This window comes from Microcebus murinus, chromosome 8 (genome assembly GCF_040939455.1).
Source record: "Microcebus murinus isolate Inina chromosome 8, M.murinus_Inina_mat1.0, whole genome shotgun sequence".
Lineage (NCBI taxonomy): Eukaryota > Metazoa > Chordata > Mammalia > Primates > Cheirogaleidae > Microcebus > Microcebus murinus.
Window position 1 is genome coordinate 1,196,027 of NC_134111.1, and position 25,938 is coordinate 1,221,964.

At 48.2% G+C, this 25,938-nt stretch overlaps 2 protein-coding genes across 4 annotated transcripts in view; one reads left to right on the forward strand and one right to left on the reverse strand.

The window, feature by feature from the left end:
* The window catches only part of LOC105869343 (serine protease 40), a 31,036-nt gene extending 21,199 nt beyond the window's left edge, over positions 1-9,837 (reverse strand). The window contains exon 1 of one of the 3 annotated variants that reach the window (XM_076005412.1): positions 9,615-9,837. In XM_076005412.1, the coding sequence (XP_075861527.1) occupies positions 9,615-9,777 (163 nt within the window). In that variant the 5' untranslated portion in view covers positions 9,778-9,837. Of the gene's footprint in view, positions 1-4,632; positions 4,943-9,614 lie in introns of those variants that run through there. The other 2 variants (XM_076005411.1, XM_076005415.1) reach the window with 2 other exon arrangements.
* Positions 9,838-15,982: 6,145 nt separating this feature from the next.
* GPR148 (G protein-coupled receptor 148) lies at positions 15,983-22,161 on the forward strand. The gene is given in 6 exon segments (XM_012761048.2): positions 15,983-18,305; positions 18,308-18,442; positions 18,445-18,629; positions 18,631-18,814; positions 18,817-19,083; positions 19,086-22,161. Coding segments are annotated over 6 exon segments (1,059 nt in total). The 5' UTR covers positions 15,983-18,103; the 3' UTR covers positions 19,172-22,161.
* Positions 22,162-25,938: the final 3,777 nt, after the last annotated feature.

The following is a 25,938-nucleotide window of genomic DNA, read 5'->3' on the forward strand; positions in this document are numbered from 1 at the left end:
ATTCGCACCCACCGTCTGGGCAGCTTCTGAGGGCGGCGGGTCCGGGGCAGACGCCCAGCGCCTCCCACGTCAGCTCACAGCGATGAGCATTCTCAGTGTGCAGCCGAGGAGCCTGGGGCCACGGAAAGCCCGGCCGCGCACGGGGAGCGCACGACTCGCCTGTCCGTGTCAGGGCGCCGCCGCCTGCCCTGCTCCAAGCCGTTCCCAGGGGAGTGCAGTGTAAGGGCCTGATTGCACCCTAAAGCTGCTGGCTCACTTGTGCGAGCCCGGATAACAGAAAATGGGCCCAGGGGAGGAGTAATCGGCTCCTGGAAACTGCTAGCTTGGAGCCCAAAGGTAGAGCTATTGGCTAAATATATATTTTTGCTTTTGAGAATCGCTTGCTTGCAGCTGGACGCATAGGTATGGGGCCAGATAAGAGAGAAAGCCCTTTTTGCCGCCGGCAGGCTACCAGTCCACCAATTATTTTAAAGACTAACACGCACAATCAGCTTGTACAGCGCGGGTGTTTAAGAGGGAGGGGGGATAAAAGGGGAGCCCCAGCTTTGGTCAGGGTCCTTGCCTGTAAGAGCGGCCACTGCGCTGGCACTCTAGGGCCTGGACCCTGGCTAGCCAGAAAATAAAACTCCTCTTGAGTGATTGCATCCTTGGTGTCTTTGTTCGTCTGCCTGGCGGGGTGCAGGAAGCCGGTCCCTAACATTTGGGGGCTCGTCCGGGATAAGGCTCCCCTGCAATCCGCTGAGCAGAACACAAAGCTGAGGGAGGAGTGAGCGAGACCCCACACCCGGACTAGCCGAGTGTGTAGTAGGACGAGGAACGATTCCCGGGATTGCTAAGCCGGCACAGGACCTAGGCGGACGCGCTGGAGGGTCGCCGGTCAGAGCCAGACGGAGACGTCCTCTGGCTCCGGGAGGACTCCGGTACTGGTCTCGCCGCCAGAGGCGGGGGCCAGGAGGAATTCGGAGAAAGGAAGTCCGGACAAGGTTAGGGCATTGTCTCTTGTAATCTGTCTAGCTTCTGTTGTCTGTTTTGTCTGTCATCACGTTTTGTCTGTCATCACTGTTTGTTACCACCGGGGAGAGTGAGAGTGTGCATGGGTCTCGAGAGCAAGATTTTCAATTTAGGAAACCTGCGAAGAGGAGCAGAGGAGGACCTTAGAGCCACGATCCGGGGCAGACCAGCATTGGCCAAAGGTCCCCGTTGTGTCATCTGCTGTCGGATCCTCACCCCAGAGGCCTCTGCCCTAGGCCAGGGCCGGTACCGCCACCTGCCCATAGTAGATTCAGAGGAATCCTGCCCCAGCCTAAGCCCTGAGGGGGGCCCGCGCCCTAGGACTCCGCCACAACCATGGGGCAAGCCATGACAACGCCTCTCTCTCTCCTAACAGGTCACTTTAAGGACGTGAGGGGAAGGGCCCGTAGTCTGTCCCTGGAAATCAGGAGGGGCAAACTAGTCACCCTTTGTAAAGTTGAATGGCCCAAGTTTGATGTCGGGTGGCCTAGAGAGGGATCCTTTGACAGAGTCATGGTAAAAAAAAGTAAAAGAGAAAGTCTTTGGGCACCCTGGGCACCCAGACCAGATTCCATACATTATAGTCTGGCAGGATTTAGTGCGAGATCCCCCACCTTAGATGCAAGCACTCGTGCCGCCCTTTAGGGGGTCCTCTGAGGTCCTCACTATGTGAGGTAGTACTAAGAAAGAACAGCAGGGCTCCCCATCCACCCAGGGGTGCTCCGAGGTCCTCACTATGCGAGGTAGTACTAAGAAAGAACAGCAGGGCTCCCCATCCACCCAGGTGCTCCCGGAGTCCAACCTTTACCCAGATTTGATTGGGCTGACCGAGCCTGATGCCCCTCCTCCTTATAACCCCAGGACAGCACCCACGATCTCCCAGGCAACAGCGCCCCAACTAAGTGCTGTGGGAGGGGAAGAAGGGCCAGCCTATGGCACCAGACAGCGCACGGGTCGAACCCCCGACCCGGAGCCTGTGAAAACATTCCCCTTGCGAGCAGTCGGACCCCGGGGGGGAGATGGGACACAGAATTACCAATATTGGCCTTTCTCCACCAGTGATCTTTATAACTGGAAAGCCCAAAACTCTAATTTCTCTGATAACCCTAAAGATTTAATTAACCTATTAGACTCTGTTCTCTTCACGCATCAGCCCACCTGGGATGATTGCCAACAGCTACTTAAGGTGCTCTTCACCACAGAAGAGAGAGAAAGGATACAGGGGAAAGCAAGGAAATTGGTCCCAGGAGAAGATGGTAGACCTACAACAAACCCACAGACCATTGACCGAGTGTTCCCCCTTGAACGACCTCCGTGGGACTACAATGAGGCTGAAGGTAGGGAGCGTCTCCGGGTCTACCGCCAGACTCTGATGGCCGGTCTCCGCATGGCGGCGCGAAAGCCAACCAATTTGGCCAAGGTAGGAGATGTGCGTCAGGGCCCAGAAGAAAGCCCGGCAGCATATTTAGAAAGAATCATGGAAGCCTTCCGGCAGTACACCCCCATAGACCCCACCTCAGAGGAAAGTAAGGCCGCTGTCATGATGGCCTTTGTGAATCAGGCTGCTTCAGACATAAGGCAAAAAGTGCAAAAGATAGATAGACTAGGAGAGAAAACCTTACAGGACCTATTAGAGGTAGCAAAAAAAGTTTACAATAATAGAGAGACATCAGAAGAAAAGACAGAGAGGATAAGACAAGAAGACAGGAAATTTCAGGCTAGAGAGATGCAGAAAGCAAATAAAGAAATGGCTAAAATTTTGCTAGCCGAGAGAGAGAGAAGGTGGGAGGAAAGATCAGAGAACAGAGCAGGGCCCAGATTCCAGAGAGAGAGGCTTGACAAGAACCAGTGTGCCTGTTGTAGAGAACATGGGCACTGGGCAAAAGAGTGCCCCAAGAAGAAAGGGGGGCAGGGATTGGGGGGATCTAAAGGGGTCATGGTGGTGGGTCAAGCAGAGGATGACTAGGGGCGACGGGGTTCGGTTCCCCTCCCCGAACCCAGGGTAACTCTACAGGTGGAGGGGAATCCAGTAGACTTCCTCATAGATACCGGGGCTGAACATTCTGTACTAACTCAAGATAAAGGGAAATTATCTAAAAAGACCAGCTGGGTGCGGGGAGCGACTGGAACTAAGTTATATCAGTGGACCACACAGAGAAGACTAGACTTGGGAACAGGACAAGTGAGTCACGCTTTCATGGTCATTCCTGAGTGCCCCACACCACTACTAGGCAGAGACATACTCACCAAGCTCAAGGCCCGAATTCACTTCAAAGAGGGGGGATAATGGTAACTGACAATGAAGGCAGACCCCTCAGCGGCCCCCGGGTCACCCAGGTTCTAACATTAACACAGGCGGATGAATATAGACTGTACCAGCCCACAAAGAGCAGGGGAGACAGTATAGATCAATGGCTCCGAGAATTTCCCATGGCTTGGGCTGAGACAGGGGGTACGGGGTGGGCCAAGCACAGGCCGCCCCTCTACATCGAACTAAAGCCAGGTGCTGAGCCAGCTTGTGTCAGACAGTACCCCATGTCCCGGGAGGCAAAGGCGGGGATAACACCCCACATTCGGAGACTCCTAGACAGTGGGATTCTCAAAAAATGCCAGTCAGCTTAGAATACACCCCTGTTGCCGGTAAAAAAAACCTAGAGGAAAAGATTATAGACCAGTACAAGATCTTAGAGAAGTCAATGCAAGGACTCTGGACATCCACCCTACTGTTCCAAACCCCTACACTCTGCTAAGCTCACTCTCTCCCACGTTATCCTGGTATACAGTTCTAGATCTAAAAGATGCTTTCTTCAGTTTGGCTGTGGCGACACGCTGTCAAGAGATTTTCGCCTTTGAGTGGCAGGACGAAGAGAGAGGGGTCTATGGGCAACTGACATAGACCAGGCTGCCTCAGGGGTTCAAAAATTCACCCACCCTCTTCAACGAGGCCCTCCGGGATGACCTGAGTGAGTACCATGCCAACCACCCCGAGGTAACCTTGCTGCAGTATGTGGATGACCTGCTGCTGGCTGCCCCTGACCCCCAGACTTGCCTAAAAGGTACCAAAGACTTACTTAAAACACTCGGCGAGCTGGGGTATAGAGCCAGTGCAAAGAAGGCCCAAATTTGCAGAGATGAAGTCACTTATCTCGGGTATAAGATAAGAGGGGGCCAAAGGTGGCTGACTAAAGCTATGAAGCAGACTGTGTTACAAATACCCACTCCGACCTCGAGCCAAGAGTTAAGAGAATTCTTGGGGTCGGTAGGCTACTGCCGCCTTTAGATCCCGGGGTTCGCAGAAAAGGCCCGCCCTTTATATAAAAGATGCAAAACAGGGCAAACATGGGAATAAACTGAGACAATGGCAAATGCCTTCCAAGTCCTAAAAACGGCCATGCTAAAAGCACCTGCTCTAGCGCTCCCTGACCCCACCAAAGAATTCCACCTCTATATAGATGAAAAAAAGGGCATTGCAAAGGGGGTGCTCGCACAAACCCTAGGGCCCTAGAAGAGACCAGTGGCCTATCTGTCAAAGAAGTTAGATCCGGTGGCAGCCGGATGGCCGGCGTGCTTACGAGTGATCGCGGCCACGGCCCTATTAGTAAAAGATGCTGATAAACTTACCCTGGGACAGAGACTGATAGTCACTACTCCGCATGCCATAGAAGGGGTTTTAAAGCAGCCTCCGGGGCGATGGATCACAAATGCAAGGCTCACTCACTACCAAGGACTGTTGCTGGATGCACCTCGCATCGAGTTCCAGGCCCCCGCCACCCTGAATCCGGCAACGCTCCTGCCTGTTCCAGAATCAGCAGCACCCGAGCACAACTGTCTCGAAATCCTGGCTGAAACCCAGATGGCCCGGAGAGACTTGAAGGACCGCCCCTTTCCGAACAGCGACCTAATCTGGTTCAGGGACGGGAGCAGTTTCGTCCGAGAGGGACACGGGTATGCAGGGGCGGCCATAGTCGATAGCCAGGGCAAGCTTATCTGGGCGGCCTGCCTTCCACGGAAACGTCTGCTCAGAAGGCAGAGCTGATAGCGCTGACAGAAGCACTCCGCCGGGCTCAGGAAAGAGGCTGACTATATACACCGACAGTCGCTATGCATTTGGGACGGTGCATATAAACGGGACCCTCTACAGAGAAAGGGGGTTCATCACGGCAGAGGGAAAAGAGATCAAGCACAAGCCCGAGATTCTCCACCTGCTAGAAGCCATCCTACTGCCAAAGGCAGTGGCGGTAGTCCACACCCCGGGACACCAAAGTGGGAACTCCCTAGAAGCAAAAGGAAACAGGCAGGCAGACGCAGAAGCCAAAAAGGCTGCGTACGAGGGCATGCCACTAAGCGTCCTACACACGGGCCCCGGCCTGCCGCCTCCGGGAATGGTACAGATACCCCCAGTGCCCACCTATACAGAGACAGACAAAGCCTGGGCCGAAGAACAGAAAAATACACACCAAGGCGAGGACGGATGGATATGGGACAAAGAGCATCGCATGATAATGCCAGAAGCTTTGGGACGGTATGTGTTACAGCATCTACACCAGACCACCCATTTAGAAAAAAACAAAATGCTCCAGCTGCTGGATACTGCTCAGTTGAGGTTCAAGTCACAGAGACAGGTGGCCGCCGATATCGTCCATGACTGCCAAGCTTGTCAGGTTATCCAACCGGGAAAAACCAAGGGGACTCACACAGGTACGAGGGAAAGGGGGAGGCAGCCAGGACTGTTCTGGGAAGTAGATTTCACAGAAGTAAAACCTGAGAAATACAGATACCGGTATTTACTAGTCATGATAGATACATTTTCTGGGTGGGTCGAGGCTTTCCCTACTAAAAATAAAGCTGCCCTAACTGTAGCCAAAAAGTTATTAGAAGAAATTATCCCTAGATACGGGGTGCCAGAAAGAATGGGCTCCGATAATAGACCTGCATTTATAAGTCAAATAAATCAAAAATTAGCCCAAACCCTGGGGATCAATTAGAAGTTACATTGTGCATATAACCCCCAGAGCTCAGGACAGGTAGAAAAAATGAACAGAACACTAAAAGAGACTTTGACTAAATTGGCACTAGAAACTGGCAGAGACTGGGTAACCCTCCTTCCCTTCGCCCTGTTCCAAGTCCAAAACACCCCCTACCATCTGGGACTAACTCCATTTAAAATTATGTATGGTACTCCCCCACCAGTGGTGCCTAGGCCAAAATGCAGTGGGGCACTTCCAAAACACCCTAAAGAAATATTACAAGCTGTACAGGCCTCACAGCATGTCCACAGTCAGATATGGCCAGCACTTCAGGCCGTATACGATGCGGCAAGACCAGATGCTGACCTCCCTTATCACCTGCACCAACCGGGTGACTGGGTGTGGGTAAAGAGACATAATAGTAAAACCCTAGAGCCCAGGTAGAAGGGACCTCATCAAATTATTCTCATTACCCCCACTGCTCTCAAGGTAGACGGCATATCAACTTGGATACACCACTCCCACGTAAGACCAGCCAACAAGAACGACCTAGAACAGTGCCAGAGCCAGTGGAGAGCGACGGTGGACCCAGAGAACCCACTGAAGGTCAGGCTGACTTGAGTAGCAGCAGCGCCACAAGAAGCCAGCTGAGTCCTATTCCTCTTGGACTACTGCTTATACTGTCTAGACTCAGACTTGGGGCTGTGGCACCTGGCGATTAGACCTCACTACAAAAATGTATGCAGGGTTTGTTTTATATCTCCTTGAGAGCATTTTGTTAATGGGTGGGGGTGTTGTAAGTGTGATAAACAATTTCAATCCCCACAAACCCCATAGTCTGACATGGGAAATTGTCAATCAAGAAACCCATGAGGTCTAGAACGTGACCTCTGGGGTGGCCCCCTTAAACAGTTGGTGGCCGGACTTATATTTTAACTTAGAAAAAGTCAACCCCCTAGAAAAGCCAGCACAGACAATAGCGATATCCTCAAGAGGCCCTGGTGCTGCCCCAATCCCCAGTACTTGGGTAACTGGACCATAGAGGGAAAATATAGAACGAACCTCTATGAGCCGGAATGGGTTTTATGCCTGTCCGGAATTCCGGCCCCCTCAAGAAAACCGTCAGTGTGGGGGTATTAGAAGTTATTATTGTGCCAAATAGTAGTGTATGACCACCAATAATGGGGAATAAAAATGGCAGGCACAACCTCTTCTCATTAACATGTCCTATGTCCAACCTTGTACTAAAAACAGGTATGCCAGAGACTGCAACCTAATAAGGGTAAAATTTACAGAAAAGAGAAAGAAAGATAGGCGGTAGATAACAAGACTCTCATGGGAAATATGTCTCTACCAAAGACCGCACGTTTGCTCACTAATATATATCAAACTTAAAATTACCCCGCTCCCAACAGCAGTAAGACCCAACCAAGTACTACATCCATGGCCAGCTACTGCCAGGCCCAGCCCGGCAGCACCCCAGACCACCTCCAGCAAAGGGACTCTCTACAAACTAATGGCTAGCACAAGTAGTCCCCGAGGCCCATCGCCCGATGGAGAGCTCACAGATCCCTTATGGAAAATGCTGACAGCAGCATATAATGCACTAAACCGTACAAGTCCCAATGCCACACAGGCCTGTTGGTTGTGCTATGACATAAGGCCCCCTTTTTATGAGGCGGTGGGGCTGGCCACTTATTTTAACCTGTCTTCAGAAGACTCCCCTAAAACGTGCCAGTGGGATCGTAAGGGCCCCGGACTCACCCTCCAGTCAGTTCTTGGTAAAGGTACCCGTTTAAGAACAGTGCCTCCCAGCCATGCACCACTCTGTGCCAAGGGTAACAGGACGCTAAGCCTATCTAAAAAAACAAAGTGGGTTATCCCCGGGCCAGGTGGGTGGTGGGTTTGCTCCAAGACCGGTCTGACTCCTTGCCTTAGTATGTCTATTTTCAATGAATCTGAAGATTACTGTATAATGATATTAGTGTTCCCAAGAATAATATACCACACTGAAGAGACAATGTACGAGAGTATGATAGGGCAAAAAGCTGCTAACCTAATTTTTTTAAAAACAAGAGAGCCCATCACAGCCATAACCTTAGCTACTCTTTTTGGCTTAGGAGCAATCGGAGCAAGAACTGGTATCTCTTCCCTGGCAATGCAGCAAAAGGGGTTTCATAGCCTAAGAGCAGCCATAAATAAAGATATAGCGAGAATAGAAGAGTCCATCTCACACCTAAAAAAGTCACTAACCTCCCTATCCGAGGTAGTGCTCCAAAACCGGAGGGGGCTAGATCTAGTGTTCCTCCAGCAAGGAGGACTATGTGCTGCTCTTAGAGAAGAATGTTGTTTCTATGCGGATCATACGAGAGTTGTTAGAGAATCCATGGCTAAGGTCAAGAAAGGACTTGCCCGTCGCAAACGAGAACACGAGCAGCAAGCAGGCTGGTTTGAGTCCTGGTTTAACAGCTCCCCGTGGTTAACTACACTGATATCCACCCTATTGGGCCCACTCATTATAATACTCTTAGCCCTCACGTTTGGGCCTTGTCTAGTTAATAGACTAGTGGCATTCATAAAAGAGCGGATTAGCACTGTACAGCTTCTAGTGTTGCAACAATACCAAAAGCTAAACACAAGGGACGAGCAAGAGTGCTCGTCAATGGTCTAAAGAAAGGGGGGAATGTAAGGGCCTGATTGCACCCCAAAGCTGCTGGCTCACTTGTGCGAGCCCGGATAACAGAAAATGGGCCCAGGGGAGGAGTAATCGGCTCCTGGAAACTGCTAGCTTGGGGCCCAAAAGTAGAGCTATTGGCTAAACACATATTTCTGCTTCTGAGAATCGCTTGCTTGCAGCTGGACGCATAGGTATGGGGCCAGATAAGGGAGAAAGCCCCCTTTGCCGCCGGCGGGCTACCAGTCCACCAATCATTTTAAAGACTAACACGCACAATCAGCTTGTGCAGCGCGGGTGTTCAAGAGGGAGGGGGGATAAAAGGGGAGCCCCAGCTTTGGTCAGGGTCCTTGCCTGTAAAAGCGGCCACTGCGCTGGCACTCTAGGGCCTAGACCCTGGCTAGCCAGAAAATAAAGCTCCTCTTGAGTGATTGCATCCTTGGTGTCTTTGTTCGTCTGCCTGGCGGGGTGCAAGAAGCCGGTCCCTAACAGCAGAGGGCAGGGCGCGCTCAGCCTGGACGTGGGACTAGTGGTCGCCAGGGTCCTGAGCTGGGGCATCTGGAGGGGGCCGACGGCCCGGTGCTGTGAGCAGAGGCAGAGCCAGGCGGGCTGGGGCCCGGGCTCGGAGGGCTGCGCTCACGCCTCACGGGGAAACGGCCTCACCCGGCGTCACCGGGACCTGCGCGCAGGCAGGGCGGGCGGGCTCTAGTGGCTGCTGCGCACGCAGGCTGTCTGCCGGCGGGCTGCCGACCTGCACTCACCCTCACCCGCTGTCCCTTCCCACCGCATTGTCGCCACCGGCCGCGGTTTCCCTTTCCCTTTCCAGGAGCCAGGCGCTGGGTCTTGCGGCGAGGGGCAGCACCAAGCCGCCCGCATCCCCCATCCCCAACCCAGGGCCTGAATTCACCGCTCCAGACCTTGGACTGGTACCGACTCTTCCCACCACCCCAGCCTCAGTTTACCTGGGGCCCCCACATCCTCCTCGAGACCTGCAGCGCCCCAGGCCTCTCGGGGCTCCTCCTCCCCTGGTAAATGAAAACTCGCTCTCTCTGGGAATACTTTTGGCCCTCTGTGGAGACTTTTGAACGACACTGTCCTCCCCTGTGCGGTCTGTGGGTGTGTCATTCACCTTTCCCACCGCCCCGGAGGCTGGGGGAGCTCCCTCCGGGGGAGGCTGCGTCTCGCGAGTGTGTCGCCCGGTCCGCGCTCGCCGCGCCGCCCCCGCCCCGGCTCCACCCTCGTCTAGTTCCTCCATCCCAGCGACGTGCTGTGCGGCTGGGGCGGAACCGAGGGGCAGGGCTGGGCGGAGCTTGCTCCCCTGCGACCCGCGCGCAGCGCGCCCGCGGGTCTGGTGTGGAGGGGCCGTGGGCCTTGCTCCTGCCTTCGGGTCTTCGCCAGGTGTGCAGGCTGCAGGTGCGACTGAGTGCGCAGCGCTGCGTTCCATTTCAAGAATGAAGGACGCCCCCACCCCGCCTGTGTGTTGTGTGAGAGAGGGAAAGCCCTTTGCTCTTTGAATGTAGTTCCAGAGGACTCAGGTCACTGATGTTGAAAGCAAAGGATCCCTTTCCTGTCTCAGGTATTATAGAAGAAACCTTGAGTGCCTGCCTCGAGAGCAGGTTCCCAAAAGTGGCAGGTGTGGATGACAGGAGAAGAGGGAAGAGGGGCTGTCCCCTCCCGCTGGCATCAGACATGCCGGTGCCACAGTGATGGAGTCCGCAAATGGCTGCCCTGCCATCTGGCTGGGCAGGGGAGACGCAGCTTCTTAGGGACCTGCGTGCTCCTCAGTGTTGACAGTCCCTGGCCGGCACCCACCTCTAAGGTGGTGTCTGAATGAGCTTAGCAAACCTCACAGCACCCAGACAGCACAGACAGGCCCACCCTGGAGGCCCCAGGCTCCTCCGAGGGCGCCCTGGTCACTCGGGCATGGCGCTCGCACACCGTGCTGGGGAGCGTAGGGTGGACTCTGCGGAGGGCAGCTCCGTGCATCTCACGCTGCTGACAATGCGACTCCTTGTGGGGAAGCAATTGATGTCTAGAAAAACATCACAGGTCACCACGCAGCTTGTCAGACTGGAAACAGCACCAAAGTCCACTAGGAAGCAGAGGGTAAGTAAGTGGTGGGGTGGCCAGAGAATGGAAAGCTGTGGAGCATTTCCATAGAAGGAACTATATCTGTGAATGGCAACAGCACTGGTCTAGAAGGTAGGGCATTGAGTGAAAAATGCAAGCATCAGAATGAAGTGACATACCAAACATAGACATCAGTGCTATATATAGTTCATAAACCATGTATTTTCAGTGAAAGTTCAAAACCAGGAGCAGGAGGAATATACACCAATTCAGGGTGGATGCTGCCCCTGGGGTGGGAGGCAAGAAGGGAGGGAATAGGCCAGAGGATGGTGGCAAAGAGAACTGTAACTGTATGTCTAATGTTTTGCTATATTAAAAATGTATATATATATTTATATAAAATATGTTATATTTTGTCACATATAATATAAAGATGTTATATAAGAATAATTGGAAGCAAATATGGCAAAATGTCAACATTTTAAAATTCTGGATAGTGTGTCTATGAGAATCTATTAATCCTTTTGTGTTTTTCAGTATTTCAAATAGTTCACAGTGCTAATAAAAGAATGAATTGCTGTAAATTAATCTTTAAAATTAAATAAATGAACAAAATAAACTCCAAATGTGACAATAAAGGACAATAAAAGCAATAAAGGACAGAGGAGGTGACCCATGCGCTGAGAGGAGCGTGAGCCTGCAGAGGAGGGCAGGGGAGTCACCCAGAGCAGCAGCAGAAGGGAAGGGTGTCCAGGCAGAGCCCAGCTAGGGGGGACTATGGGTGGGCAATGGGGCCTGCTGAGCAGAACAGGGCAGCTGCCACAGTGCAGGGAGGATAGCCATAGGATTTGCAGACCGGGACAACATCTGGGGTTATTTCAATTATTAACCAGACTTTATGGACTGTTGGAAAACTTCAGGAGGAGGATGGACACAGTAGTGGTCAGAAGAGAAATATGGGCATAGACTAAAGAGGCTTTTCAAAGGCTTTACCTCTATGTTAAAGTCTAATAAAATTAACTTTACTACATAAGTGAGTGAATAAATAAAAAGTCCCTCTGACTCCCTTGAGGAGAAAGGGTGCTAGAGATGCTAGTGTGTGTGTGGGAGAGTGGAGCTGCCAAGGAGCAGGAGGCAGGTCTTCCTAGCCAGCGGCCCCGGCCCCAGCCCACCTCCACGTGATATCATTCATTATTCACCCATCCCAGGATTGCCTGGGCACCGTGCTGAGCCAGCAGCCACCACGTGAGGCGGGACTGGAGCATGGAGGCCACCCCAGCCGGAAAGGAGGTCAGCATGGGGTCAGGACAGCCACTGGACTGAACTGAATGAGAAGGGGAGAGAGGGGGTAGGTGGAGGGAGATTGTAGGGGCTATGGGAACTTTCAGAATTAGTTTATCTTTAGCAATACATATGACTCAATTATTTTTTAAAAAGAAACATGTTTAAAAGGGAGATGCCGCCAACATTCCAATATTCTTTTATATGGATTGAAAATCTGCTAATTCTAAAGATTTCAATATGCTCAAGATCTCTGGGATCTCAAGGACTATTCTGGAAAAGCATCATATCTCTGATATTCCTGATCGGTTCAGCACCTGCCTTTGGAAGAGCATTCCTCTTCCCTGCTTCTGGCCCATCATAAAAGGCACCTCCCTCTGCCTCCAGGCCTCCTGCAGCCCATTGGCCACCTGAATGCCCCCCTGTCCTTGCAGATGCTGGGTTTGGTCTTGTCACTCTGTAGTTTAAATTGCTTCCCACTCACCTTCCTGCCACAGCCAACATACCCCCCATGCAGCTCCCATCCCTCCTGCAGTCCATGGATCAAAAGGTAATTTTGTCTTTCAAGTCTTATTATTTAAGAAATACCCCCCATAATATGAGGCAATAAAAAAATAGAAAAAGAAAGAAATACATTTCAGAAGGCTATATGCCACAGAGAGTGATTCCTCTGATGGATCTGGGCAAAGTAAATTGAAAACCTTCTGTAAAAGATCACCATTCTAGGTGCCATTAAGAACATTCATGATTCATGGGAAGAGGTCAAATATGAACATTCACAAGGGTTTGGAAGAAGTTGATTCCAACCCTCATGGATGACTTTGAGAAGTTCAAGACTTCACTGAAGGAAGTCACTGCAGATGTGGTGGGAATGGCAAGAGAACTAGAATTAGAAGCAGAGCCTGAAGATGTGACTGAATTGCTGCAATCTCATGACAAAGCTTGGATAGATGAAGAATTCCTTCTTATGGATGAGCAAAGAAAGTGATTTCTCGAGATGGAATCTATTCCTAGTTAAAATGCTGTGAAAATTGTTGAAATGACAAAAAAAGATTTAGAATATTGCATAACTTAGTTGATAAATCAGTGGCAGGGTTTGAGAGGATTGACTCCAATTTTGTAAGAAGTTCTACTTGGGCAAAATGTTATCAAACCAGCATCACATGCTGCAGAGAAATCTTTCATGAAAGGAAGAGTCAATCAATGTGGCAAACAACATTGTTGTCTTATTTTCAGAAATTGCCACAGCCACCTCAACCTTCAGCAGCCACCCCCATGATTGGTCAGCACCATCAACATGCAGGCAAGACCCTCCACCAGCAAAAATATTAAGACTCACTGAAGATTCAGGTGATTGTCAACATTTTTTAAGCAACGATTTTCAAATTAAGGTATGTTGCATGTTTTCAATGACATTTTATTGCACACTTATGAGGATAAACATAACGTTTATATGCACTGAGAAACCAAAAATTCGCACGACTCACTTTATTGCAGTATTCGTTTTGCTGTGGTGATCTGCAGCCAAACCCACCATGTCTCTGAGGTGTGGCTGTATAAAACAGGGAGCTGAGGTCTATTCTAAGGGTCAGAAGACGTTTTACATAGGGAGAGTCTTTTGAACTGAGATCTTGCTGAGCTGAAGTGAACCATGTGAAGCGAGTGGCAATGTCCCTAGGCACCAATGGTTGTTTATTCTTTAAGGAGTAGAAGGGAGGTGAGAGAATTGGAGGACAGAGGATTGAAAAGGGGGTGGGGGGAGGCACGGGATAGCTGCACTAGGTCTTGTGCATCAGGACCAAGATCTTGGTTTTTACTATAAGAGCAATGAGAAACACTGGGGAGATTCATTTAACACAGGAGCAACATATTGTTGACATGATGGTGACGATGATGGTAGTGAAAAGGATAAAGATGATGATGATGGTGATGATGGTGTGATAATGATAGTGATGATGGTGACAATGGTGAGGATGCTTGATGGTGAGGATGGTAGTTATGATGGTGATGATGGTGCTGGGATGATGATGGCTATGGTTATGACAATGGTGACAGTAATGATGATAAGGATGATGATGATGATGATGATGATAATGGGGTGAGTGTGATGATGATGAAAAGTTCAGCCAGGAAGGCAGAAGCAGGAAGACCATCCAGGAAACTGCTGAAGTGGAGATGGAAATAACCCAGGATTTGGAGTGAGAACTGCCTGTGCTCTGCCACTTATTTGCTAGGTGGTCCTGGGAAAATTAATTGACCTCACATTTTCTATTTCTTCATCTTCTGAAGGGTTCCTGAGGATGGAACAAAATGTATAAAAGCACCTGGCACACAGCAGTTGCCATGTTATTTCTCTGTGCTTCACCTCTGCCACACATGCACGCACTCAGACATGCAGTGATGAGGGCCGGGGGTGGAGATGTCCTCCACTCCTGCAGCCTGGTCAGGTGACATGGCCAGTTGCTGAGGGACATTATATTGCTACCAGGAGACCAGGAGCCCCTGTTCAGATCATCCTCTTCGACCTGGTAGTCCTGGTTGCCGGCTGCCTGTGGGAACAGCTGTGTGAGGTGAGGGTCTGTCTCAGCTGCCTCTGCCACTGCCCACTGCCCAGACCCTGACCCCCAGCCTCGTTATGATATCACAGTAAGGAACTCTTGTCCTGCGGCCAACTCTGGGGACACAGCAATAGGGACTCCGCATGTCTTAGGAAAGATGGCTTCTTACTGATACTGAACTCTCTTTTTTTTTTTTTTTTTTTTTTTTTTTTTTTTTTTTTTTTGAGACAGAGTCTCGCTTTCTTGCCTAGGCTAGTGTGAGTGCCGTGGCGTCAGCCTAGCTCACAGCAACCTCAAACTCCTGGGCTCAAGCAATCCTACTGCCTCAGCCTCCCGAGTTGCTGGGACTACAGGCACGAGCCACCATGCCCGGCTAATTTTTTATATATATATTAGTTGGCCAATTGATTTCTTTCTATTTTTATAGTAGAGACGGGGTCTCGCTCAGGCTGGTTTTGAACTCCTGACCTTGAGCAATCCGCCCGCCTCGGCCTCCCAGAGTGCTAGGATTACAAGCGTGAGCCACCGCGCCCGGCCAATACTGAACTCTCTTGAAACATAACCTTAAGCAAAGTGCTTAACCTCCTAGGGCCTCAGTTTCCCACCTGCAACCTGTCATGCCAGCTTTGCAGAGCAGTGAGGCATTTCTGTGAGACAATGTGCCCAGTGCCTGCATGCAGAAAGTTCTTCACAACAGGGCTGAGCATGGTCACTGTCACCGCATCTCGGGGAGGACCTGTGGGCCTGTCTGTTCTGGGCTTTGAACTTGTTTGCGTTGGGCCCTCCCACAGCTCCCGTTTATCTCTAGCTTCCTGGAGGGCAGGGACGCTCTAGCATCCTCAGGCTTTTGAAGTGCCACGCATGGCCAGGATTCGACTTCCGAAGTGAGGTTCAGGCTCACTGCTCTAAGCTGTGCTCCCACCTGCTGGTGGCACCCACAATGCCGGCAGGGCTGTCCTGACCGTAGTGAGTAAGGGGATAGGGTGGAGCAGTTAAAGACTGCAGGATCACTAGCCAGGAAGGGCTAGTGTCATGGTGGCCACTCTGTGGCCCTGGGGCTGGCCCTGTGTGACCCCACATCTATGCCAGTCTGCGTTTCTCCCAGGAAGGGCAGCCTTGACAGAGCACCCAGGCAAGTGAGACCAAACTGATGTTCCCTCCAGGGCAGCACCTTCACAGTGCTAGAGATTGTTTTATGTCCTTTGAAAGTAATAAACTAATTCTCAGTGGAGGGCAGGCTCTTTATGACACTCCACAGCTCTCTCCTTATGGGAGTTCTCGTTTCCACGGAGCTGTTGCTTATCAGCTGTCACTGGCCACAAGGATTTAGCTCCCAGCTAATTTGTACCCAGGGGTTATTTAACAAGTTTTCTTCTCCCAGGGAATCTGCATTCTAAGGTGGCCAGACAGGGCAAGGCTGACAGCCGGGGGCCAGTGAGGGTCACTCTGCTGGGCTGGACAGCAGAGAGCCTCCAGCCCTCAGTCTGCAGCACCCAGGGCGCCTGCTCAGAGCGCTGTGCTGGGAAGGGCTCTACTCCCTCTCCCGGGCCAGTTAGACCTGTAAGGGGATCTCAGAGGTGCTAGGGACGCCTGAGGGAGGGCATGGCAGGGCAGACTGGGTAGGGGCATCATGGTTTCTCTGAAAAGCGAGTTGTGCTTTCTCAGACGCCCCCTCCCCCTTAGTCTGCCATCTGGCCACCGGCGCTTTTGCTCTGGCAGATGCTGTAACAGACCCTCAGAGGAAGATGCGGTCTCAGGACTATGGTCGGCATGCCCTCAGGGCTATGGTGGACTTGGGGGCACCCTCCTGGACAACAGGGGCCTTTGGCCAGCTCTGAAGGGAGGAAAGATGCTCATGTGAGAAAGGGCCTTGTAGGTGAGAGGAATGAGTCTGGGGCCAAACACCCTGGGTCCCATGACACCCCTGGCCTGGCTGTCGTGTGTGTGAGCTCAGGGGTTCCTCTGTCACCTCCACTGTGTCCCAGATGTGTGGAACAGAGGCAGTCTATGGAACACACTTAGTAAAGAGGCTGCCAGGCAGTGAGCATCAGCACCTAAGGGTGACCCGCAAGTCCTCTGAGACAGGTGCATTGTCATCATGGACCCTCACTGGGCACCTGGAGGCCCAGAGGGATAAAGTAATTGTCCCAAGACCACATATCTAAGGATAAAATCCACTGATGAGGACACCACAGCACATCGAGAGAGAAGGGAGGTGGCAGGTTTACATCCAAGTGGTCCAGCGTCCCATGGCCAATGGAGGAGGTCAGTTCTGGTGTATTATGTGCTGATCTGGTCCAGGTGGCATTCATGTTATGAGGAAACTCCTCTCTCACCCAGTGTCTGATGTTCCTGCCTCTCTCTGACCATGAAAATATCTTGCCTGGTCTTAGGAAGGTTCCTATGTGGCTCCTACCTTGTGGACCAGTCAGCCTGCCAAGGTCAGGTGGTTGTCAGAGCAGCCTACTCTGCAGTGTTAACAAGAGGGACTGTGGGCAGAGGGGACCTGAAGCCACATAGGATGGTGTAGGTTGGGGGGGGGGGCTAACATTCCCTCAGATTATGCACCATGCTAAGTCCTTTACCACTGGGATTTTGCAACATTTCCTTGAGGTCATGTGGACAGCATCCATGTGTCACAAATAAGGAAACTGGAGTGTAGGAAGGTGAACAAAACTTCTCAAGGCCACCAGACAGCACCTGGAGAGGGGGAGACTGCTCACCTGAGGCAGAGCCCCCCACCCTGTTCTGGGCCCTACCTGAGCACACTGTACTGTCTATACCCCCTCCAACTCTGTGGTGGTGCCTGCCTCCCACTCCTCTCTTCCTGCTTCTGCTCCTCACCGCTAGCTCCTGTGGGCTGTCTGCTTGCCAGGCCACCTCCTCACCACCACACAGGGCACCCACAACTCAGCTGAGATTTTGTGGCCACAGAGTGCTCTCCCATGTGGATACCTGTGTGGAAGGGGTGTAGTAAACACACACAGTGTCACCCCCGGCCTGGAAGCTGTACCCACGGCTTTGTGATGAAGACTGTGAGCATGCCCAGGCACTTCCAGCTGGCCCTATTTCATAAGCCCCCAGGTCAGAGGCCAGGCTGGGTCCATAGCCAGGCAATGCTAGTCCCCTGTGTCTGCTCCCTCCCTTCGGGCAGGCCAACCTTGAATTCCATCCAATGTGGTGAGCATTCATCACACACTCTCTGTGAGCCAGCCAGGCAGGTCTGGGGGATATTGAGATGGGAGACACTTCTGCAAAGGTCAGTGACTACCAAATGGTGGCAATGGGCTGATCCATTACATGTACCCACATATGTGCAGCTGCAGAGCCGCAGAGACATGCGTGCATGCAGGAAGCTAGGTGTGAGCTGAATTTCACATTGTTGGTTTTATCTTTGTTAAACAGTCTTTCCTGAGACTTGCCTTAGCCTAGCATCTCTGCAGAAGAGTAGCACCCTCAGGACTGCTATGAGGGGAATCAATATTCTGGGTAGGTGCAGAACCAACAACCTTTGACAAAGCTGACCACTCCTGCCAGGACACATGGAGGGCAAGCTGGCACCCTGCTTTCTGGGCACTACAGCCTGGTCAGCCCCGGCCCAGCTTGCCAGCAATATACCCTGCATGCCCCAGGTAGCCAGCAACACCTCCCTGGACCTCAGGGAGCTCAGAGTGCCCAGCTGCGTGCTGCACTCACTCTGCCTTCCCTCGAGCCTGCTGGCTATGGCCACACTGGCCCTGAGACCCTGCTGCTGGTGACCATACTGCAGAGCCAGCAACTACAACAGGACCCCCACTACCTGCTGCTGGCCAACATCCTGCTCTCAGATCTGGCCTGCCTTCTCCTCCACACACTCATTTCCTATAGCAGCCTGAGTGGCTGGATCTGGGCCGCACTTCCCGCAGCAGCGTCACAGACGCGGTCTTCACCACCCAGACCAGCACCATCCTGTCGCTCACAGCCACCGTACTGCACACCCACCTGGCAGTTGCTCATCCTCTGCGCTACCTCTCCTTCGTGTCCTGTGGGGAGGTCTGGAAGGCAGTGGCCCTCATCTGGCTGGTGGCTTTTTTTCTTTCCCACGTTTCTCCTTTGGTTCAGCAAGTGGCAGGATGTCCAGCAGGAGGAGCGTGGGATCTCGTGCATCTTGCTGATGAGCCTGAGCACGCAGGGCTGTGCCCCCCTCCTCACCATCACCCACATTTCCATCTTGTGCCTTCTCTTCCTCTGCATGGCTCTCATTGCCTACTGCTTCCGGAGATCTATGCAGAGGCCAGGACATCAGACATCTGCACGAAGGGCTATTCCCTGGCCAGGGGCACCCTGCTTATGCACTCAGTGCTGATCACACTGTGCATGAGCACAGGGGTGATGTTCTCCCTGGATGTCATGCTGACCAAGTACCACCACATTGGTGCCAGGACTCACAAATGGCTCCTGGTGGCCAACAGCGAGGTGCTCATGATGCTTCCCCGAGCCATGCTCCCATACCTGTACCTGCTCCGCTACCGGCAGCTGCTGGGGTGTTCAGGGCCCTCTTCTCATCCAGGAGGCACAAGGCAATCTTTACCACGTCCCAGAGCTTCCAAGTGCACAATTTGGGAGGCTGAGGTTAAAAGTTGTACGTTGAATGTGTCAGCATCCAATTATGGCTGACTCCTTAGAATGTGGAATACAATTGTGGAACTCGCCCTTTAAGAGAACCTCAGCTGATTGTTTTCACCTTTTAACAGTTTTGAAGTAGAGAAAGCTCTCTTCTAGTGACACTGAAATTCTACTTGGAAATGGAGGCAAGTAAAGGCGACCCAGGAGGCCTCTGGTCTATGTGGGGTGAAGCTTTGGTCTGTACCTCCCAGCGTCTCCCTCCACACCTTCCATGTCCACTGTGGGGGCATCACTGCTGACAGCCACACTGATGACAAGCTGTTACTGGCAGCTGGGACCTGGGAGGTGAGCAAGGAGACCATGAGTCCCTATTTGGGCAGCTGCTAAGGATGTGGGAGGGAGGAGAGGAAGCTGGGACCCACCTACAGTGTGAGTGACAGGGAGGTGCCACTATAAAGCTGAATCCCCAAAGGTTACATTCTCAGAATAAAGATAAATGATAACAACACTTATGAAAGGGAGTAGCAAGGGAACTTGCTTGCCTTGACTTTGGTGCTGTGCAGAAGAGGAAGAAAATTCCTTGAGAATTCTTAAGTAAAAGCCACCCTTCACATAGCATTAGAGCTAGCTTTCAAACTATTTTAGGGGTCCAAAAACCTCACTCCAACTAGTGTGGGTCTCCTGGAAGATCTGAACTTTAACTCAGGCCTCAGAGAATTTCTACAATAAAGACCTCAAAGAAACAAGTTGCACACAGTCAAAACTCACAGAACCACACAGGGAAATAAGGCACCGTGAATGAGAGCAAGAAGGAACAAGAAGGCAGCAGCATCAGACCACACCTCCTTGAATGACCTGACACTAGCTTAATATAAAAAGGTTCAATATGTTTTTAAGATATGAAAAATGACATGAAAATATGAACAGGGAACTTTTTAAAAATAACTAAGAATATTTGAAAAGAACCAAATAAAAACTCCTAGAAATAAAAAATATTAGAATTATAAAAGATGAGTTGAATTTAATATGAATTATACAGCATGTTAGACAGAATTGGAGAGAGAATTTGCAAAGTAGGAGATAGGCCCTGATAAATTACTTATTAATAAAATGCAGCGCAGAGGGACAAAGAAATGAAGAATATAGAAGAAGGATTAAGAGTCACTGAGGTTACCATGGTACAGACTAAACGTACATATAATTTGGGAATATAATACAGGAAATGTGGAAGCAGAAATATATGAAAGTGATAGTTTTTCAGAAATTTTGAACAATCAAATCTCAAATCCAAGAAACCCAACCAGTCACAAATAAGATAAATGACAGGCCGGGCGTGGTGGCTCACGCCTGTAATCCTAGCTCTCTGGGAGGCCAAGGCGGGCGGATTGCTCGAGGTCAGGAGTTCAAAACCAGCCTGAGCAAGAGCGAGACCCTGTCTCTACTATAAATAGAAAGAAATTAATTGGCCAACTGATATGTATATAAAAAATTAGCCGGGCATGGTGGCGCATGCCTGTAGTCCCAGCTACTCGGGAGGCTGAGGCAGAAGGATCGCTCGAGCCCAGGAGTTTGAGGTTGCTGTGAGCTAGCCTGACGCCATGGCACTCACTCTAGCCTGGACAACAAAGGGAGACTCTGTCTCAAAAAAAAAAAAAAAAAAAGATAAATGACAAATAATTCACCTGAGCCACATCTTGTGAAACTGTGGAAAACCACCCAAATAGAAAGACAAGCTATGTAAAGCAGGCAGAGATGGACGACAGAGGAACAGCAGTGAAGCTGACATCTGACTTCTCAGAAAACAGTGGAAGCCTGAGCAACTGGGACAATACTGGCCACGTGCTGAGAGAAAAGAGCCATTAACCTGGATTTTATACACAATAATACAGTCTCTCCAGAGAGCAAAATAAAGACCTTGATTGATAGAACACAAAAGCTGAAAGGCAATATTCTTAACAATATACGTTAAGGAAACTTTAAGGATATATTTGTGGCAGAAGAAAAATTATATTAGATGGAAGGTTTGAGATGTATGAAGAAATTGTGAGAGAAACACTGGAAACTATGTGTATAAATGGAAATAATCATTGTCTACACATTTATATAAAAGCAATAAAAATGTCTGATTTGGGGGTTTAGAAAGAAAGTATTCGAAATAGTAGTATGTGTGTTGGAAGGGTATAATTGTACTTAAAGCATTTTGAAGTTACTGTAAAAACCTAAGACTTTGTTAGAAATAAGTGTTAAATGTCTGAGGCAACTGCTAACAGACAAGAAGATAATAACTCTCTAATCTAGGGAACAAATCCCTAGTAATCTAGGGAACAAATTAAACGAGTAAGAGAAAAAAAATAAATCATCCAAAAGAAGGCAAGAAGGGAAAACATAGAAAGCACAGGACACATAGAAAGCATAAAATAATATGATATAATCCAAATAGCAAATATAAATGTACTAAAGTAATAAATTTAAATGCACTAAAATTTGATGGTGGAAACCAAATATTGTCATTTATAAAAGATTAGCCTAAATGACAGAGAACAGTTATAAGTAAAAAAATCAGTAGTAGAGAAAAAGATATAGAAAGCAAATACTCACTAAATGAAAGCCAGTAGGAGAGACAAAGTAGACTTCAAAGCAAAAAAGAATTCCTAGAATACACAGAGTCACTACACAATGACATAGGTTCTCACCTATCAAAGGAGAGAAAACTAACACACATATTAGAGAATGAACATTTATACAGCAAAAAATGACAAAATGTTGAAGAGAAGTGTACAAATCAACCTTCATAAAGAAGAATTTTAAGACCCCTGTCTTCCTAATTGATAGATCCAACAGATAAAATAAATAAGGATATAAAATTTTGAACCACACAATTGATGAGCTTGACTTAGAGGACAAATTTATTTTTATTTATTTTTTATTATTATTATTTTTTATTTCGGCATATTATGGGGGTACAGATTTTAAGGTTTCAATAAATGCCCTTTCCCCCGCCACAAGTCTGAGTTTCCAGCATGACCATCCCCCAGATGGTGCACATCTCACTCATTATGTATGTATATACCCGCCCCCCTCCCCCCTCCCACCTGCCCAATACCCTATTACTGTAGTGCCTATGTGTCCACTTAGGTGCTACTCAGTTAATACCAGTTTGCTGGTGAATATATGTGGTGCTTGTTTTTCCATTCTTGGGATACTTCACTTAGTAATATGGGTTCCAGCTCTAACCAGGAAAATATAAGATGTGCTATATCACAGTTGTTTCTTAAAGCTGAATAGTACTCCATGGTATACATATACCACATTTTTTAATCCATTCTTGGATTGATGGGCACTTGGGCTGTTTCCACAGCCTTGCAATTATGAATTGTGCTGCTATAAACATTCGAGTGCAGGTATCTTTTTTGTAGAGTGTCATTGGATCATTTGGGTACATGCCCAGCAATGGGATTGCTGGATCAATTGGAAGATTCACTTGTATCGCTTTAAGGTATCTCCATATTGCTTTCCACAGAGGTTGAACTAGTTTGCAGTCCCACCAGCAGTGTAGGAGTGTTCCTCTATCTCCGCATCCAAGCCAGCATTTGTTATTTGGAGACTTTTTGATAAAGGCCATTCTCACTGGAGTTAAGTGATATCTCATTGTAGTTTTGATTTGCATTTCCTTGATGATTAGAGATGATAAGCATTTTTTCATATGTTTGTTGGCCATTCTTCTGTCTTCTCTAGAAAAGTTTCTGTTCAAGTGCTTTGCCCACTTTTTAATAGGGTTATTTGATTTTTTTTCTTGCTGATTTTCGTGAGTTCCAAGTATATTGTAGTTATCAGCCCTTTATCGGATACGTAGGATGCAAAAATTTTCTCCCATTCTGTAGGTTGTCTGTTTACTTTCATGACTGTTTCTTTGGCTGTGCAGAAGCTTTTTAGTTTCATCATGTCCCATTTATTTATTTTTGTTGCTGCTTTGATTGTCTTTGGGGACTTCTTCATAAATTCTTTGCTTGGCCGATGTCTAGGAGAGTGTTTCCAACATTTTCCTCTAGAATTCTAATAGTTTCATACCTTAGGTTTAAGTCTGTTATCCAGCGTGAGTTGATTTTTGTGAGAGGTGAAAGGTGTGGGTCCTGCTTTAGCCTTCTACAAATGGCTATCCAGTTTTCCCAGCACCATTTATTGAAAAGGGATTCTTTTTCCCAGCGTATGTTTTTGTCTGCTTTGTCAAAGATTAGATGGCTATATGAGGATGGTTTTATATCAGGATTCTCACATCTGTTCCACTGGTCAATATTCCTATTTTTGTGCCAATACCAGATTGTTTTAATTATTACAGCTTTGTAGTATAGTTTGATATCTGGCATATTAATGCCTCCCATTTAGTTTTTGTTGCCTAGAATTGCTCTTGATATTCGGAGTCTTCTTTGGTTCTTTGGTTCTTCTTTGCAAAGTGTGAAATTACTATTTCAATATCTGTGAAGAATGCTGATGGGATTTTAATAGGTATTGCATTGAATCTGTAGATCAGTTTGGGTAGTATAGACATTTTAATGATGTTGAGTCTGCCGATCCACGAGCATGGAATGGATTTCCATCTGTTTACATCCTCTGCTATTTCCTTCCTCAGTGTTTCATAGTTCTCCCTGTAGAGGTCTTTTACGTCCTTGGTTAAGTATACTCCTAGGTACTTTAATTTCTTTGTTGCTATTGTGAAGGGTATTGAGTCTTTGATTTGGTTCTCAGTTTGATTGTTGTTGGCGTATACGAATGCCTCTGATTTCTGTGTATTGATTTTGTATCCTGAGACTTTACTAAATTCATTGATCAGTTCCAGGAGTTTCTTGGTTGAATCTTTGGGGTTTTCTAAATAGAATATCATATCATCAGCAAACAGTGAAAGTTTGATCTCTTCTGCCCTTATTTGGATACCTTTAATTCCACTTTCCTGTCTGATTGCTGTAGCCAGCACTTCCAGCACTATGTTGAATAGAAGTGGAGATAGTGGGCAGCCTTGTCTGGTTGCAGTTCTAAAAAGGAATGCTTTCAGTTTTTCCCCAATCAGTATGATGTTGGCTATGGGTCTGTCATATATGGCTTGTATCATTTTTAGGTATGTCCCTTCTATGCCTATTTTCTTAAGTGTTCGTATCATGAAAGAGTGTTGAATTTTGTCAAAAGCTTCTTCTGCATCTATTGAAAGAATCATGTGGTGTTTGTTTTCCTTCTGTTTATGTAGTGAATTGCATTTATAGATTTACGTATGTTGAACCATCCCTGCATCCCTGGGATGAAGCCCACTTGGTCGTGATGGATTATTTTTTTGATAAATGTCTGGATTTGGTTAGCTAAGATTTTGTTGAAAATTTTTGCATCTATATTCATTAGGGATATTGGTCTGTAGTTTTCTTTTTTTGTTGCATCCTTTCCTTGTTTTGGTATCAGAGTAATATTGGCTTCATAAAAGGTGTCGAGGAGGTTTCCGTTCTTCTAGATGTTGTGGAATAGTTTCTACAAGATAGGTACTAGTTCTTTTTTGTAACTATGGTAAAATTCAGGTGTGAAGCCACCTGGACCGGGACTTTTCTTTTTAGGGAGATTTTTAATTGCTGTTTCTATTTCAGCTGTTGAGATTGGTCTGTTTAGGGAATCTATTTCTTCCTGATTGAGCCTAGGGAGGCTGTGTGTTTCTAGAAATTTGTCCATTTCCTCCACATTTTCCAATTTGTGTGCATAAAGAGGTTTGTAGTACTCATAAATTATATCTTGTATCTCTTTGGGATCAGTTGTGATATCTCCTTTTTTGTTCCTGATGGAGCTTATTAGAGATTTCTCTTTTCTGCTTTTCATTAGCTTAGCCAGTGGCATGTCAATTTTGTTTATTTTTTCAAAGAAACAACTTTTTGTTTTGTTAATCTCCTGAATAGCTTCCCTGTTTTCAATTTCATTTAGTTCTGATTTGATCTTGTTGATTTCACTTCTTCTACTGGGTTTGAGGCTGGTCTGTTCTTCTTTTTCCAGCTCTTTGAGTCATTTCATTAGATTGTCTATTTTTGATCTTTCTGACTTTTGGTTATAGGCATTGATGGACATAAACTTTCCTCTCAGAACTGCTTTAGTTGTGTCCCAGATGATTTGATAACTTGTCTCTCCATTGTCATTTTCTTCATAGAATTTTTTATTTCCATGTTGATTTCTTCATTTATGAGGTAATCATTTAGTAGGAGGTTGTTTAATTTCCACGTTTTTGTGTAGAAATGTGAGTTTCTGTTAGGGTTGATTTCTACTTTTATTCCACTGTGATCTGAGAAGATACATGGTATGATTTCTATTTTTTTAAATTTCTTGAGGTTTACTTTGTGTCCTAGGATATGGTCAATCTTAGAGAATTTCCCTTGTGCTGATGAGAAGAACGTATATTCAGTGGATTTGGGGTAGAATGTTCTGTAAATGTCAGTAAGACCCAATTGTTCTAGAGTTTTGTTTAAGTCCATTATTTCTTTATTAATTTCCTGTTGGAGGATCTGATTTGCGCTGTCAGTGGGTGTTGAAATCTCCAGTGATTATGGAGTTGCTATTAATCCACTTGCTTAGCTCCAGTAAGGTTTGCTTTATGAATCTGGGTGCATCTAAGTTGGGTGAATATATATTTAAAATTGTTATCTCTTCTTGTTGAAGTGTGCCCTTCACCATTATATAATGACCCTCTTTGTCTTTCACTACTATTGTTGGTTTAAAAACTAAATTGTCGGAAATTAGAACTGCCACGCCAGCC